At 39.9% G+C, this 17,048-nt stretch overlaps 1 protein-coding gene across 1 annotated transcript in view; it reads left to right on the top strand.

The window, feature by feature from the left end:
* LOC103392541 (shisa family member 6) overlaps window positions 1–14,414 on the top strand; it is a 46,181-nt gene extending 31,767 nt beyond the window's left edge. Inside the window, exons 5-7 of the mRNA XM_025064796.1 lie at window positions 8,044–8,106; window positions 8,993–9,121; window positions 13,771–14,414. Coding sequence (XP_024920564.1) covers window positions 8,044–8,106; window positions 8,993–9,121; window positions 13,771–14,390 — 812 coding nt within the window. The 3' untranslated portion in view covers window positions 14,391–14,414. The remainder of the gene's footprint in view (window positions 1–8,043; window positions 8,107–8,992; window positions 9,122–13,770) is intronic.
* The last annotated feature ends 2,634 nt before the right edge of the window (window positions 14,415–17,048 follow it).

Below are 17,048 nucleotides of genomic sequence, written 5' to 3'. Positions count from 1 at the left end.
GCCTACAAATTTCTCTAAAGGTTATCATTGAAAAACAGTTGTTGAGTTGAGTGTAAAAAATTCTCATTGATGTTCTTGCCTTTTTTCTGAGAAATTGAAACGTAATTCCATAACCTTTAGGCTTTTCAGAAGGCGGGAAAAATAATCGAAGCTTTAGTCAGACAGTAGGCCAAATGAAACCACATAGGGGATCCGGAAATACACTTCTAACTAGGGCAGAGAGATCAGTTTGAAATGAGCATGCTGCATGGCGAGTCCTGTCAGTGCAGGTGGGCTTTGAGTTATGTAAACGATCAGGTGACACCGCAAGACCCAGCTAACCACATGTTGTTGTTGTTTTTTTTTTTGCTTTATAAAGTGAGCCTGAAATGCTTCATTATCTCACATGCTGCTCAGCAACCTATCTGACTGTGCAATGTAACAGCATAGCCAGAGAAAAGCGTCTCAGCTGTGGGTTTTTGGAAACTTACATACTGGTCAAGTTAATTGAGCCTTTTATATCTCCGCTTTCTCATTTTATATTGGGAGCACAGCAGTACCATGTGGTCTGCAATAGTCACCACAGCAGTATTCGGTTAGAGCACGTGTCAAACTCAAGGCCCAAGGCCAAATACAGCAACGCCAACTCATTTTGTACGGCCTGCAGGAGTTTCTTAATCTGATTGTTTTTTTATTATTATTACATATTTATTAATATGTTGTGCAGTAGTTACATCTATGCAGTCTTCCATTTACAACCAGCTCTTCAAGAGGAACTGTAATGGTGATGTGGTCCCCCAGTAAAAATGAGTTTGACACCGCTGGGTGAGAGGAACTAGATGACCCCAGGAGATGAATGAACTTTAGATAAACAGCTTATCCAATAGTCGCAGTCTCCTTAGTTGCCACACAAACATATTAATTTAAGAAATATAATGGATGAATGAAGATTGAGAAGTAATTAGAATTATAATATAATAATATAATTAAGATGCTGCTTTGTACACACTGTGTTTAATTAGGCCAATGGACCCCAAACAATGGTCCCTCCAGACCTGGGAATGTCAAACTAATTTTGGTTCGGCTACATGCAGCCCAATTAGATGTCAAGTTGGTTGGACCAGTACAATCATAACATAATTATCTATAAATAAAAAATAAGTCCATGTTTGTCTCCTTTGTTTTAAAAAATACTCATCTTTCTCTTTGCATCGTTAAGTAATTATTGTTTAGTTCTCCTCAGGTTGTTGTTAATTCTTCTTCTTGTGTTAGCTTATTCGTTTCCTTGACACTTTGGGTCTTTTATAATTTTGTTGCGGATTCTGTTCTCATCTGACCCTATCAACTGGTTACCCTTTATGCTCTCTTTTTGCTGTCAGCTCTTTCCCCCTTCAGTACCTCTCTCTCCTCATGCAATTGGCTGTTTGGAGCAAAAATTCTTTTTAACTGCCTCTGTGTCCTTATTTGCTGATTTTGGGTTAACCACTCAGAGATTTATTTTGTTTGGATGGAGCTATCCTTCACTTCTTCTTATTCATCTCATATTCGATCTACATTCTTCATTATTATGCTGTGGTTTACTGAGGCGCTCATTTAGAAGCACTGCCATTACGTGCCAATTTTAGTTTAGTTGGAAGCCACTTGACTTCCCCTTTACCTGGATGAGAATGAGAATGAGAATCTCTACAGACATTTTCCACCTGTGATTTGTCAGTCAAAAGACAATTGCTTGTCGACCTATGTGAAATGGTTTTGAATGCAAAGCTGTACATAAATGGCATGCACAAGAAACTGACTTAACCGTATTCCAGGTGGGTGGGAATGGACAATCCTTGCTCTTATTATAGTAACTCAAGGCAATCTAATGAGTTGCATGATGTCCAGAAGATGCCCATGTAGGGTAGGATTAAATTACCACAGAAGAGAGTTTTAATGGGCAGTAGTTGTTCAAACAAGCATGGCTAGTCATTTTGCTGTGATGCAGAAGGAGGTGAAAAAAAATAGATCAACATGGGGGCAAGCTGTTCAGCACATGATTTCAGTTTCACCTGGGGGATGCCGTCAAGACCAGAAACCCTCCTGCCATTCAGTTATCTGGGAGATCTCTGCAACTAATGCTCTAAGACAGTAGACAAGTCTCATTGATATTAATGCTGGTGGCGCTTTGGCCCAGAGGCAATGTCTCTGTCATTGGTGTGGAACCCCAGGGTTCACCTCCTGGGTAAGTTCGAATCGGTTGGTACCTTCCAGTGGACTCACCACCCGCAGTAAGGTTTAGAGGGGTTGGTACGGTGCAATGTGATTTGGGTGGCGACTGCTGCCCCTGCGACCCGGTAACGGATGAAAATGGATGGATGGATGGATGGATGGATGTTAATGCTTGGAAGCAAAGGGAGAGGTTTTTGTCCCATCAAACATACAGGTTTGAACATGGTGCTGTTTAAAAATTAAAAAAAGCAAAATTAAAACAATCATCATTGTTATTTATGGCATGCACAAGAAACTGACTTAACCGTATTCCAGGTGGGTGGGAATGGACAATCCTTGCTCTTTAGGACGGTTAGGACGGTTGGTACCTTCCAGTGGACTCACCACCCGCAGGAAGGTTTAGAGGGGTTGAAACGTTGCGGTGCAATTTGGATGGCGGTCATGGAGACTGCTGCCCCTGTGACCTGGTAACGTATAAGTGGATGAAAATGGATGGATGGATCATTGTTGTTAAAAATCAGTGAATATTTCCGGATTTTTAGAAGTATTATCAAAAAAAAGTATTTGTTGCATCTGTTTAAAGTGGCTCTGCGGTTTCAAGAACACCCCATGCCTTTAAATGTTAATAAGAGCTGGGATAATTAGTGAAGTGCTGAGATTCTTCCGAGGAGTGTCAATACTGTGGTTAACAGCACCTAAAAGTTTTAGAGCTGCACCAGGCACCAGGCACCAGCATGAATTGTTGCAATCATTTCATTATATAATTTATGTGAAGTGACAAATCAGGAGAAAAACAACACTGAGACAAGACGTCCTGCTGATACATTTACATATGCTAATTGAATCGCCGTCTGAGAAAGATTTTCGCAGGCGGCAGTTATCGATGACATTTCAATGTTCTCTGTTTGTCCATGAACACAGTAAACAGACTCTATACACAGTGTATAGTTAACCGAGACAGAGAAAAACTGAAATAGTACATGTAGACTACAGCGTGTCCTTGGTTTACGACATCCTCGAGCAGCGTTTCGTGGTTATGAATTCATTAAGAGCTATGTCTTGTTCCATCATTGTGACGTACAGCGTTACAACAACAATGGGAATAGGTCAGCGAGCGGAGTAGATGAATGTGTCATCATGCAAAAGACAGCTTTATTTACATTCACCGGTTGTACACCATACGTTAGATTGTACTACATTCGTTTGTGTTGTTTTAATGGGAACTGTTCGCCCTTCATTATGGCTCCCAAGTGTAAGTTAGACTCTTCTGATATTTGTATGTCGGAATGAACCCTCTTGTCAGTCATCCACTCTTTCTGCATTTGAAAAGGTGTACTTGAATATGATATATACTATGGGTTAATTCTCAAAATAATGTTGACAATATCATCATTTATTAGCAATCATTTTGGGACAATATATCGTCCAGAAAAATGTGTTATTGTCTCAGGTCTGTGTAGGTTCTTAGTCATCCAGGTCAATCTTATCTAAAAAATATAGTTACATTGAGGGCAACTGGATGGACATTCTTGAAGACATTTCACCTCTCGTCCAAGACCTCGCCTCTCTTGGACGAGAGGTGAAACGTCTTCAAGAAACCTACTCTGTCCAGTTGCCCTCAATGTAACTATTTTTGGATATTGTCTCAGGCCTACTTGGATCTCCTTTGGAAAAGAAAGGAAAGGAAAGGGAAGGTGAACTACTTGTCACTGTGACACAGCACACCGCTGCACACGACAAAATGTGATCTCTGATCATGTCTGATCCTTCCCATCCCGATCACTACTAGTGAAAATCTCAGTATTTTCATTTCTGCCACTCATCTTCCTCCTGCTTTCCAAAACCAGTATGTCAACAGCCATTTCTGTAATTTATGCAAAGACAATAATCATCTGTCCTGTATATCTTTCACACCATTTCTATCTACATCACTGTTTTTTTTAAAAGTCGGGAATCCATGTGAAATATCTTGCAATTGATTACAAAAAACTGCTGATGAAAATATTTATAACCAATTATTATTCTTTTAAAACTTGTCACTCAATCTTAACCCTCATGTTGTCCTTTGGGTCCAGGTGATCGGTGATCATACTCTGTTTCTGGGACAAGATGGAAACCCGTTGTGAGGATGCTAGATGTGTACAAAATACGAAGGACAATGGGAGGGTTAAACAACTGTATACTTTCACGTTTATGAATATAAATCCAGTTCAAGTGCCAGCTACTAAAATGTCTCTGGGGTCACCAAAAACATGCAATGTCAAAATGGGATCACAAGCCAAAAAAAGTTTGGGAAGTGACCTACATCTCTGTTCCCTTCACCAGCATGTCCATTTCCTTCACTAGTCTCTCCCCGTTGGGCAAACACTCTTGTTTGTTTCTATTAGTGACGGATAATAAAAAAAAGATTATCAACAGATTAATTTAGTGTAAGTCATTTGTAGATCCCGACTAAAATACAGTAGTCCCTTTCCTATCGCGGGAGTTGCGTTCTAGGACCCACCGCGAAAAGGGAAAATATGCAATATCGCGGGAGTTGCGTTCTAGGACCCACCGCGAAAAGGGAAAATATGCGAAGTAGAGCAGAACTTGACCAGCACTGAACTTAACCGGTCGGGGCTCCAACACAAGGAACAAAACACACTACCCCATGTAACCAAAGATACCAGTGAACGATTTGCAAATGTGCTTATCTCAATTTCAAAAACGAGGGTGCGCATTTGTAAAGCCAAACCTTTTGTATGTATAGTTATTTTTATAGTGTATTTTAGTTCGCGATATAGCGGAAAATGTTTGCGAGATCGGATTAAAAAAACAATCTGCGACTGAGGGAGAGAAAGGAGGACCATCACATAGAGAGGGAACACTGTGTGTATATAAAAGGAACAAATTTGTTCTCTTCTAAAAGTCAAACCCAGCAGGTAGTTTGGAGACAGCAGTTACCAACCATGGTTTTACTACTGATTGCAAATGTGACTCTGATATTCCACTGCTGTATTAAAAATGATAATGATGATAAAGAAGTTAAAAAAAAATTACAAAACAAACAACAAAAAACAATAAGCAAATCTAAGTTGGGTTTGGTTTGAAAAATATGTTTATGTATGTTGGTGGTACTAAGTTTCAAACCTGAAATATTCGGGTGACATTATGGTCTTTAATGTGAGAAGGATTTTTGGACAGAAAATGAAACCTGACCACTATCCAGTTGAGCTGTTACAGAGCAGGGTTAGTAAGTTGGTAAATCAGGGGTTTTCCTGGACCACTTGACATTTCTGGACGGACTTTTTTTGGGAGACTGGATAGAAGAGAGTTGCAATAATTCAAACGATATGTGACATAAAACCAGGTTGTAAACCAGGATAGAAACATTATGAGGGGGTGAGGGAAGTACGGAGACAATTCATGTTACATGAATGAAACTCTGCTGACTGATGTTGATGTTCTCGTGAAAACATTTCTGTCCCCAACAGGGGGCATGCCAGAAAGTCATTGAGAACCACTGCGTTGACCTAAGGCCGAAGGCTTTTATTTTATAACTTAAAAAAAATATACTCTTGCCAGATATCCTAAGAAATAAACGTTTTTACATGGATCAGTGTAAAACAGCTCATATAAAACATTCTTTACGGGTTTTCGCATAACAGGTTTTACCGCTAACCGGGCGAAATACATTATCATCTTCAGTGAATAAATGATCCTTTAGTGTTATACAATTGCTTTTTAACTTGGATTTATCTGTTTTCAGCTTTGTGGTTCATTCAGTGCTCCATCACATGGCAAGGATAATGGCAGCTTTGTGTGATGTAACTTCTGACATATGAAGAAGACATCAGATAAATCTGTGCTTATCCTTGTTAGTTATTCACAGACATCGAGAAGCTGTGTTTCCTCAAGAAGATGCCTGCCACGGAGTTTCAATGTTATTGGTATTTAGCCATAAGAATGTTCCGTTACAAACATTTGTGAGCCCAAGGTGATGTCAGGAAAAAAAATAAATGTAGATTTGGTTCACTTGAAACAGATTTAATGCCACCTTTCTCTTGGTTACAAAGTTTTTGTTCAAACGAAGGACGTGACGTACTGAATTTGTGTGGATGGAAGACAACAAGGAAAGGTTCCACGAAGAAGAAGCGTGATTCGGTTGCAAAACAAATGTTACGCTATGAGAAAATGTGAGAAATATGTGATAGTGTGTCTTTGCATTATTGCCCTTAAAAAGTTAATTTTTTCATACTCAGAAAAAAAAAAATCTGTTGAGTGACCAAAACTGAAGCGCAGCTGAGTTTACTTTTTGGATGGGATAACTCTGAACTACATCAATTTGTATTTAAATAATTCAATTTAACACTTTGGAACCCCTTTGTTACTTATAAGAAGAAGTTAGGACAATTGAATAGACAGCCATTTCAAATTTACATATTCATTAATAAGTTAATGCATCACCAAATGGTGGACCTTTTTTTTTTAAACCCAATAAAAAACATGACGAATAGTTGCAATTTAACGACTTTAATATGTATTTTTAATGACATAGAATAACATTTTACATGACTGTATTTTTACACAATCTAATGTAAATAGTTTCACTGCTACCATTAATGCAGTGGTTCTCCATTATTTTCTGTCATGCCCCCCCTTGTGGACAGAAATGTTTTCACGCACCCCCCTCCGGCCCACACACCCTGCAAATTGAAATACTATTGAAAACCTGATAACATGTATATTCTTATCTGTACAACCTACTGTATGAGTTGCTGCCACCTAGTGGCTGGAGGCTTGTTATCATTCCATATGGCATGTTAAATATAATTTGTTACTACACAGCTATAGTATGTGCATTTTATTTCTTTCTGCAAGCAAATAGCAGCAGCAGGATGACAGTAATTTGTTTGTTATGGTAACGTTATGGTAATTGCCAGAGGTGTGGACTCGAGTCGCATGACTTGGACTTGACTCAGACTCAAGTCATCAATTTGATGTCAAACAATGCACGGGTGAGAGGAAACGATACCAAAGATCGTGTTGTTCGGATTTAAAAACTACGATGCGGTCAACCTGTCCTGATCTTGTCTTGACTTGAGACTTGACTCAGACTTGAGTGCAAAGACTTGAGACTTACTCGTGACTTGCAAAGCAACGACCTGGTCCCACCTCTGGTAATTGCTACTTTATACTTTTTTAAAAAGCAACATGTTTCTGTTTGTGTCTCCCCTGCTCTTAGTCTACAGTACTCTCTGCCAAACGTTTTTGTTTAAAAAAGGGCAAAATCTGGCCCAACCAGATTCACATGGTACTTTAACACGCCGTCAGCCAAATGACTAAACACAGACTCTCTCTGTCACAAGCATCTGTCCATTATGTTCCCCTGTGTGAAGCTTTTAAAAATGGATCTAGGTCACAGTGGGGTCTCCCTCCGTCCACCTGCTGCAACCTGGAAACGTTCAATTAATTTTATATTCAATTGAATCACTCCGTATAATACTCAAGTTAATACGTGGTCAGCTCAACTTGTTAAGCGGAGATTGTTAAACAAAGTCAAGTTCATTTTATGTGGATGGCCCAAATTAACAAAACACATTTGTCTCAATAAACTTTAGGAAGCTTTTTGTTAATGGGTGTGAAGTTGTAAAAAAAAAAAAGACGTCATCATGAGGCTGTGAAAAAAAAAAAAAAAAAGACATCATGAGGCTATCTTTGTCAACTTTGGAAGTTAAATGACACACTTGACTTCACATGATTCTAAATAAAACAAAAATGGTAATAGATATTTCACAAATAATCTAGCAGGTATATTTTCAAGTGTCTATTTCGGATGAAATTCTGAATCATTTCCCTTTTTTTTTCTCTCTATAGGAATGCACCGCAGTGACTATCAGCGCAGTCATCTGGATTTAACTGCCCTCACAGCTACACTGGGTAAGAAGTACTTGGATTGCTGCCCTCAAATATGTACTTCTAACCTGTACTTCTAGAATTGTATTACCTCCACACATGGCTTGGCAAAAGGAACTTTACTATTCTGGCCTTTGGAACAGAATAGTAGACAAAAAATTGTCTTTAACCTCTTTGACTATTTTTCGGACTATAAGTCGCACTTTATTTCATCCTTTGGCTGGGTTTGCGACTTATACTCGGGTGCGACTTATATATTAAAATATTTAATTTCACAGCCGCTAGAGGGCACTCTAGGCTAGTGTACCAGTATCTGCTACTCCTGTACCACTGAAAATTTGAAGTTTGTTATTTTTATACTGACAACCGCTATAGGGCACTTTTTGGGGGGATGGGGAGAGGGGGGCTGGTGCGACTTATAGTCCGGAAAATATGGTACTCTGTTTCCCATGTGTCTCAATGACTACCTATATAGAGAAATGTTACCTTTTTTTTTTAAAGCAAACTTTCTTATTTGCATTTGCATTATGCAATTGTTGAAACAGGCCTGTAAATACATGATAAAGCGCATTATGCAATTGTTGAAACAGGCCTGCAAATACATGATACATGATTTTTTAATTTATGTTTAACAGAGAGAACAACATGCTTTTAACTACTGTTTTTCTCTGTTTATGTCATGGCGAGTGCCAGAGGGAAAGACATAGACTTACACAGGAATTCAACTTGAACCTATAATACTCTAGTAAAAAAAGTAGTAATTAAAGTTAGAACTAATAGTAAGTTCCTAGATCCTAGATTCATCCTTCAGATGAAATACAAGACCTTATAATTATTAACATACATTAATTTTCAAGTCTTTGCCATGTACTGTCAAGTCTGCAACGATTCTTTTTTTGAATTTCCGTAGAGAGACCCCAGCGGAAGAACAAGATTCTGACCTCAGCGACTGAGCCCTACGATGCCTCACTCTCCAAATCCTTCCAGAATCTAAGCCACCTACCACCCTCCTATGAACTGGCCCTTAAGCCTGATTTAGGTAAATGCAGCTTCTACTTATTTTCTCTACAGACACCTGAAAAACTGACCCAACTGAAATGAATTGCAGGAGGATTATTAGAACAGGTGATAGGACAAAGTATACAGTATCTATACAAATCAAATCAAATATCAGCCCATGTATTATAAGTTGCCTGAATGAAACTTTTTATTCATTATTTCTGGCAGACAATTCTCGGAGTAATTTAATAGGCTTTACAATGACAACTGTTTCATTTGAAATATGTCTTGTGATTGCATTGTATCGTATAGACGTAAACCACTCCATTAGGCCAAGATGTTTCTTCCAGACTTTGGTAAAAAAAACAGGCACTTAGCCTCTTACAAGGCCACTCAGTACAGACAAACAATCATTCACACTCTTCAATACCTGTATGGCGTAGAGCAGAACATTTTTGCACTCCGACCCAAAAAAAGCTTCAAACATATATTTTGTTTTTAGACTTGTTTATTTCATACATTATAATGTAACTGTTTTTACGCACTTTAATCTTGTCCATTTTATCCTAGCATTGTCAACTTTTGGTCAGTTGGCAGAAGTGAGCTTGTGTTTGGGGGGCACACTGCGCGGGGTACTGCTACTGCTGCCCCGAGTAGATCGAACGGATACAGGCAAAAAACAGGATTGAGAATTAAAAATAACGCAAAATTATTATCAGACATATATTCATTTTACACTGCCTTCAACCAATCCTTAGGGGGCAACCCCCCCGATTTGGGAACCTCTGACCTAGAGCAAGCTAACCTTCCAACTAGCCTTCCAACTCCATCTCCAACATCGTTTGTCCAATATATTCACTAATATATTCACCAATATATATTTCCATTATTCTTCACTTACCACCCTTCACCTACTGTCATGCTGTTCTGCCCATTTCAAATCTTGTCCATCCTGGTCACTCCCAGTGTCTCAGCGTCTTTATCTTTTGTCTGTTGGACAGAGCCGCTGTCTCTTCTAAATCTTCCCTTTCAACTTGAATAGTGACTATTCTGGCCTGTTTTGTTTTGCAACAGTAAGGATAAAGAAAACAACACTGTGGAAGCCTGTGTCTATGGATGTTGAAGTGAAGGCTTTAATTAATGCAGATGTTGTTTGTGAGATATTAGACATTACATGACCATCTGTCTCAAATCCACCCATTCCACCCTGCCTGCCCCATTCTTTTTTTCTTTTCTTTTTTTTTTTTTTGCACCGTCCATTTTTCTGCATGGCTGACCCTGGGTCTCCACCATTAGTACACTTTACACATTTTCTCTGTCTGGCTCCTCCTGACCTTCACTCCTTTTCTTCCGCCAGTTCCCTTAGCTCACCACGTTACGTACTCCATAGAGTCTCGTGCCTGACCTCTGTCAATTTTTCATCACACCAGCACAAAAAAGCAAGTTTTAAGTACATAAAGTCTTACACTATTACCATGCTATTGTCATTTGATCATTGAAAATTTCAGATTTTTTTTTTCTACATAGAGACAAATCTTGGAAGGTTAAGATTGGACACTCTGAATTGACCATAGTTATGAATAGTAAGTGCGAATGATTATTTGTCCGTGCCCTCATCACCGGGACTAGCTTTGTGACCCTGCAAAGAATTCATTGAAAAATGATGAAAAAAAATGAAATATGTGAAATTGTCCAGAATTTGCCAAGTGCCTTGTTTTGATCGTATAACTAGGTCACATTCATTGTTTTAGTAGAGATACTGATTACTGTTCTCTCAACTAAATAACTGATTAATAACTTACTTCTGGCATTTTACTATGTATTTTCTTTCCTCCTACTTCGAATCCTGTCTCCTCGAATGTCAATTTTTATTTTCATTTTTTTCAATTAACAGTGCCTAAATTAGGTCATGCCAGAAAATATGTATCTCCCCCTACTTTATTTATGCACTAAAACATGTAGTGCAACTACTCTGGGAGTTGCAGGTTTCGGAGTGCACTTCACACTCAAGGATCTAAAAGCTTTATACATGTGTTGTCATTCTGAGAGCAGCACTGTGTAATGTAAGTTAGCAGTGCTACGCATGATATGCTCCAATTGCAAAAGTGAGAGAGTGAAAAGTAGAACAGACGAGATGCAACATAGTTTGGTTTGTGTGGGAGACAAAAAATAACGCTATGAGACTCTAGTTTAACAAGAAGCTTCGTTTTGCTTTCTTGCTTACAGCAAAACAACGTATTACTATTGTCTTCTTATACTGATTGGCCATAAAGAGAGTCACTCAGCAAAACATTTTTGGCATAAACAAACAAACTCCACATCCACCAGAAATTATACTTGAATTCAGCTAATATATAACATATAATGTTAGCATTGAAGTCGTCTGTGGTTGTATGCAAGGTAAAGGCTGAAAACTAGCAAAAAGTAGTACGCAAGGTAAAGGCTGAAAACTAGCAAAAGCCCAGGTGTGTGTAAAGTAGTATAAATAAACCAAACTGTCCAAAATTTCGGATTGTGACCCTTCAAAAAAGAATGAGCAGTAGATAACGGACGATGACTAAATCTTGCAGTCCTGTAACATATGGAGAAGTGAGCCAGGTCAACATGCTAGCTAGAAAAAAAGTAAGGTTTTTTTAATGCGTTGAATTTCATTACGAAAAGAATATTTTCGACAGAAGAGAAGTGTAATGCTTTATTTAAAAGACAAGATAAGACTTTTTTCATCCCACATCGGGAAGGTTAATTTGTTACAGCAGCAAGATAGACACGAAGTAATAACAGTATCAGCAGGTGTATATCAAATAAAGTGGCAATTTCCAGCAAGGAATAAAGTGATTTAACTTATAGCGCACATAGAAGAGAAGAAAAAACAAAATAAAAAAAATATATAGAAACAAGTCACAGTGTAGCTATACACAGTTGGAGGCTTGATATAAGTACAATATGAGCAGAAAAATTTGATAGAGTATGACAATATTATAGCTGTGAATTGAATAGTCTGAAGACTGATGGGAGGAAAGACTTCCTGGAAGCGTTCCGTTCTGCACTGAAGTTGCTGAAAGAGCTGCTCAGCGCTCCCGCCGTGTCATCCAGAGGGTGAGAAGGCTTGTCCATAATGGATTTTAGCTCGGCTAAATTCCTCTTCTCTCCCACATCTTTCAGAGACTCTAAAAGACTGTGACTGGGCTGGCTCTCTTAACCAGTTTCTCCAGACAATTTTCCGTCTCTAGACGTTAAAGCACTCCTCCAACAGAAGGTGGCGTAGATAGTGCAGATGCCACCACAGTTTCATACAAGGTTCTTAGGAGTGTCCTGCACACGGCGAAGACCTCGGTCAGGACACTAGTGTTTGTAGACCAGTCATGACTCTCACAGCACATCCTGCAGTCTCCAGTTGTGACCAGGACCAGTGCAGAAGGTAGATGAGTTACCCAGTTGATGGGCAATATGCAAACTGTAGAGGATCCATAGTTGCCTAGGAGAGGAAGTGTAGGTGTTGGAGTACAAAGTTGCCTGGGCGAGTGAACGTAGGTGTTGGGGTGCGAAAAGGAAGGCAGGGGGCATCCGGATTTGAACCAGAGACCTCTTGATCTATACCCCCGTAAACATGCGCTTCCTGCAGTTCTTTTATAAGCAAGAGTCAGTGACTTTTTGTTTGATCCTTGCAGCATCCAGCAACCAGTGTAGATCGATGAGCAGAGGAGTAACATTTGTAGGTTGTCTTGTTGAGCAAGTTGGTAAACCTGATTGAAGGGCATTGGAGTAATTTAGTCGTGACATGACTGAAGCCTGTAGTAACAGGCTTGGGTGGCACGTTGAATCAAGCAGGGTCGGATTTTGAGTGCAAAGTGACAAGGTTGTGAAACAGAGGCGATACGGTCAGAAAAGGATAGCTGGTCATCGATAACGGCACCCTGGTTTTTCACAACCTTGGTATGGACATGAACAGTAGGGGGCGATCTTTACTTCAATATTACTGCGTAATAGATTGAGTGTAGGTGTTAGAGTACAGGAAGTAAGGCAGGGGGCATCCAGATTTGAACCAGGGAGCCCTCTTGATTTGCAGTCAAATGCTCTACCACTGAGCTCTACCCCCATGAAGATGCCTTTCGGCCTTTGAGGACTTGCAAATGCAAATCAACTCCGAAATACAACAGTTACGGTCCAAAGTTCAAAACACAGTAACCAGCCTGGAATAACAAGTAGAAATATAAATAACATATCAATTGTTAAATTACATTCTACTCATCTGTCAGAGGCAGAGCAGGAAGGATATGTCCTGAAGTGTCTCTTTACTCGTAACTGGGCAAATTAATTTTATAAAAATTATTAAAATTTATGTTAATAAAAAGACACAGTGTGAAGAGATACATGCAGCTGGTCCTCACTTAAAGACAGAGTTATGTTCCGAAGACTTCGTTTAAACGATTTCGTCATCAAACGAAACTCCCATTGAATGACATTAGGGTACATCAAATTGTCCACGCGCTCAGGTTAGATTTTGGTTCACACAGGAACGTGGCTCGATTTTGCCATTAATATCCAAACACTGTTCCAGCTTAGAACGAAGAGCAGAGGATGTTACTACACAAGTTACCGATCCTACATCCACACTACCTCATCTAAAGATGATTGTCTCCTAATGTCAATGTTCTTATGTAGAAACTTTTCATGTCCTTTCTCACCCAGTTAATAAGGACATGGATAAATACTACATGAGAAAACATCATCATGCTGACTTTGGAGGCCGGGGACCAGGCAACGTGATGAAGTTAAATGCAGATCATCTGCATCATCATCCCCACGAGCATCGTCAGCGTCCACATCGAGTCCAGAGAGCCATGTCCCAAGACCATGTCCTGTCTCCTCCCAGGACACCACGACGGGGGGATTACGGTCTGTCATCTTATGGCGTCATGGCAGCGGCTGCCTACGGGAGCAGCCGCCATCTCTCAGAGGAACACCTGTTGTCCACCAGCCGCCTCCTTTCGCAAGATCCCTTGCTGTCGCCAGCAATGAGACGTGACAAATTCCGCGAGAGGGCCATGGCACGGGCCATGTCTCACGCAGACATGCTAATGCCAACCACGCCCATAATGGAGCGCCATAAAGTCAGCAAGCTGCACCCGCAACACAATGCCTCCGCTGACTCTTACAACACTTTGACGATCAACCACCAGCCGTCTTCATCTGCGTCCAAGAGGCAGGCTTTTGCATCCCGACGAACACACACTATGGACCCCCTACAGTACGTCGGGGGCCACCACCACACACTTCGCACTGCCAGTAAAAATGAGGTAACTGTTTAATTACAGAGTGGAAGAAAAAGGGGGGAAAAAAAACAAACACAAAGAGACTCTTAATGCTTTTAAGCACGGGCTTCCTGAATCATCCACATCTTAGGTATAAACAAACAAAAAGACTTTTCTCCTAGAGCACTGTAAGGGCTTTAAGCATTAAAAGGGGAGGGGTCTTTCACACTTAAACATTTTTTTTTTTTCAAGTGAAGAAACATGGCTTCAAATAAAGTGGACGAGTATTTACATCCACCATAAGATACTGTATAAAGGTATACTATATTTATTATGTTGTGCTTTTAAGTCCATCCTACCCTCACTCGTGAACAAGACCCCAAGATACTTAAACTCCTCCACCTGAGGCAGGACTTCCTCCGCAACCCGAAGGGTGCAAAGCGGTCGCTGTATCGGTCCGCTGTGGTGAAGAAGGAGCTGAGCCGAAAGGCGAAGCTCTCGATTTACCGGTCGATCTACGCTCCTACCCTCACCTATGGTCATGAGCTTTGGGTCATGACCGAAGGAACGAGATCCCGGATACAAGCGGCTGAAATGAGCTTTCTCCGCAGGGGGGCAGAGCGCTCCCTTAGAGATAGGGTTGAGGAGCTCTGTCACACGAGAGGAGCTCGAAGTAGAGCCGCTGCTTCTCCACATCGAGAGGAGTCAGCTGAGGTGGCTTGGGCATTTACATCGCATGCCCCCCGGACGCCTCCCTCGGGAGGTGTTCGGGTGCCGTCCCTCTGGGAGGAGACCTAGGGGAAGACCTAGGACACGCTGGAGCGACCAAGTCGCTCGGCTGGCCCTGCAGGCGCCTGGGGGTCCCCCCAGAAGAGCTAGAGGAAGTGTCGAGGGAGAGGGAAGTCTGGGTGTCCCTGCTCAGACTGTTGCCCCCGCGACCCAGCCCCGGCTAAGCGGTTGATGATGGATGGATGGATGGCTTTTAAGTCCTTGTGATTGCTTAAGGGGTTCTTACGGACGGACGTTAGCATTTCGAGAGGAGCCTCGAAAGATGGACCCCTTCTCTGTGTTGAAGCAGTCTTCATAATCGAAGCACAATTAAAGAGTTTTTTGGGGTTTTTTTGTCAGTTAATTGAATTCTCGTTTTCTTACGACAGAATTCTTTTCTCACGACGGATGTTAGCATTTCAAGTGGTGCCTCGAAAGAGGCCCCCCCTTCTCTGTAGTGTGGTGAAACAGACTTCATAGGTTAAGCACAATTAAAGAGGTTTTTTTTTTTTGGTCAGTTAATTGAATTGTGTTTTCTTACGACAGAATTCTCGCATTTCAAGAGCTGCCCTGAAAGAGGGCCACCTTTTTTTGTTTTCCGTTAAACAGCCAATCACACCAGCTTGTTAGAAATGAAAGGCTGTTTGTGCTGCTTACAATAGATATAAATGTAAATTTGCTATATTAGCGGCTGTAAAACAAAATGTAACAAGAAAACAAATAATGTAGCTGCCTTGGTACTGATATTTTTTTCCCCTTCCTACGAAACGTCTTTATTCTGTTCACGGTAATAGATTTAATTTTAGATCAGAGTGAAGATCAGAAATAAGTAATTTTTTTTCCACAAATGTTCGTGAACTTGCTAATGTTTAGAACATTCGTGTTGGGGGTAAGTGATTGTGAGGTAAAACAGAGCTTTTAGTTATTCAGCAGATTAGTCAGTTTACTTAATTCACAACTAAATCACTGTGTTTGCATTTTCTCGTTTTCTTTTTTTGTTTTTTTTTATGTAAAATGAAACTCTTGCTCGTTTTGTGATTCCAGTTGCTTCTCTGCTTAAACGTGAGATAATAATGAACAAACAGTGGTTTGGTTGTGTCCAGTGTTGACGTTATCACTGAAAGGAGACGGAGCAATGGTTAATACTGTATACTTTTTGGTTTTCGTTTTTTTTTTTTTTTGTTTTGTTTTTTTAATGCAATACCTTATTACACTAAAAAAAAAAAGTTTGAGTCCTACAACTGCAACTACATTAGATCAATCTTCATATTTAGTGAAATATAATTTTACAAAACATTTCCTAAACATGAAGTGTTTGTGTATTTATTTTTTTTATTTTCAAAATTCATCAAGCAGGCTGGAAGGGCTGGTTTTGGGCCCACAGGCCTTAAGTTTGTACTGGACATGTTTCCCCCCCTTTTTCTTCCCATGTTTTCCTGCGAAGACGTTCAAGTATATTAGACAAACCTCATATTTAATTAAATATCATTTTACAAAATGTGTCATGAACATGAAATGTACTTTTTTTTTCTTTCATCAAGCACAGATTCATGCCCCTAATGGGCCAAGTTTGGCTCGCAGGCCATATGTTTGACACCTTTGCTCTAATTTAAATGTCCATTCCTTATGCAGCTTGATGGTAAACAAAAATCCGAAAAAGGTAATACAGATGATAAATTTATGATATATGATATTATGATTTATGATATTATGATTTATGATATTATGATAAAAATGAATTATTCAAACAGAACAAAATTATTCGATTTAAAAGAAACATTTTCAGCACCATTCAAAAGTCAAATATCATTAGTCTCCCTCTTAGGAGTAAAACAAAGTTATAGTCTCGTTGGAAAAATGTATCCGTTATGAAAATCATGTCAATATTGGTTTCGTTATACTGGACTTCCAGATCATGATATGATTGTTAAGCTTTAAACAAACTGT

The sequence above is a fragment of the Cynoglossus semilaevis genome, chromosome 17 (assembly GCF_000523025.1).
Source record: "Cynoglossus semilaevis isolate Cse_v1.0 chromosome 17, Cse_v1.0, whole genome shotgun sequence".
Lineage (NCBI taxonomy): Eukaryota > Metazoa > Chordata > Actinopteri > Pleuronectiformes > Cynoglossidae > Cynoglossus > Cynoglossus semilaevis.
The sequence above is the reverse complement of the archived record's forward strand: the minus strand, read 5'-3'. Positions and strand labels throughout refer to the sequence as shown.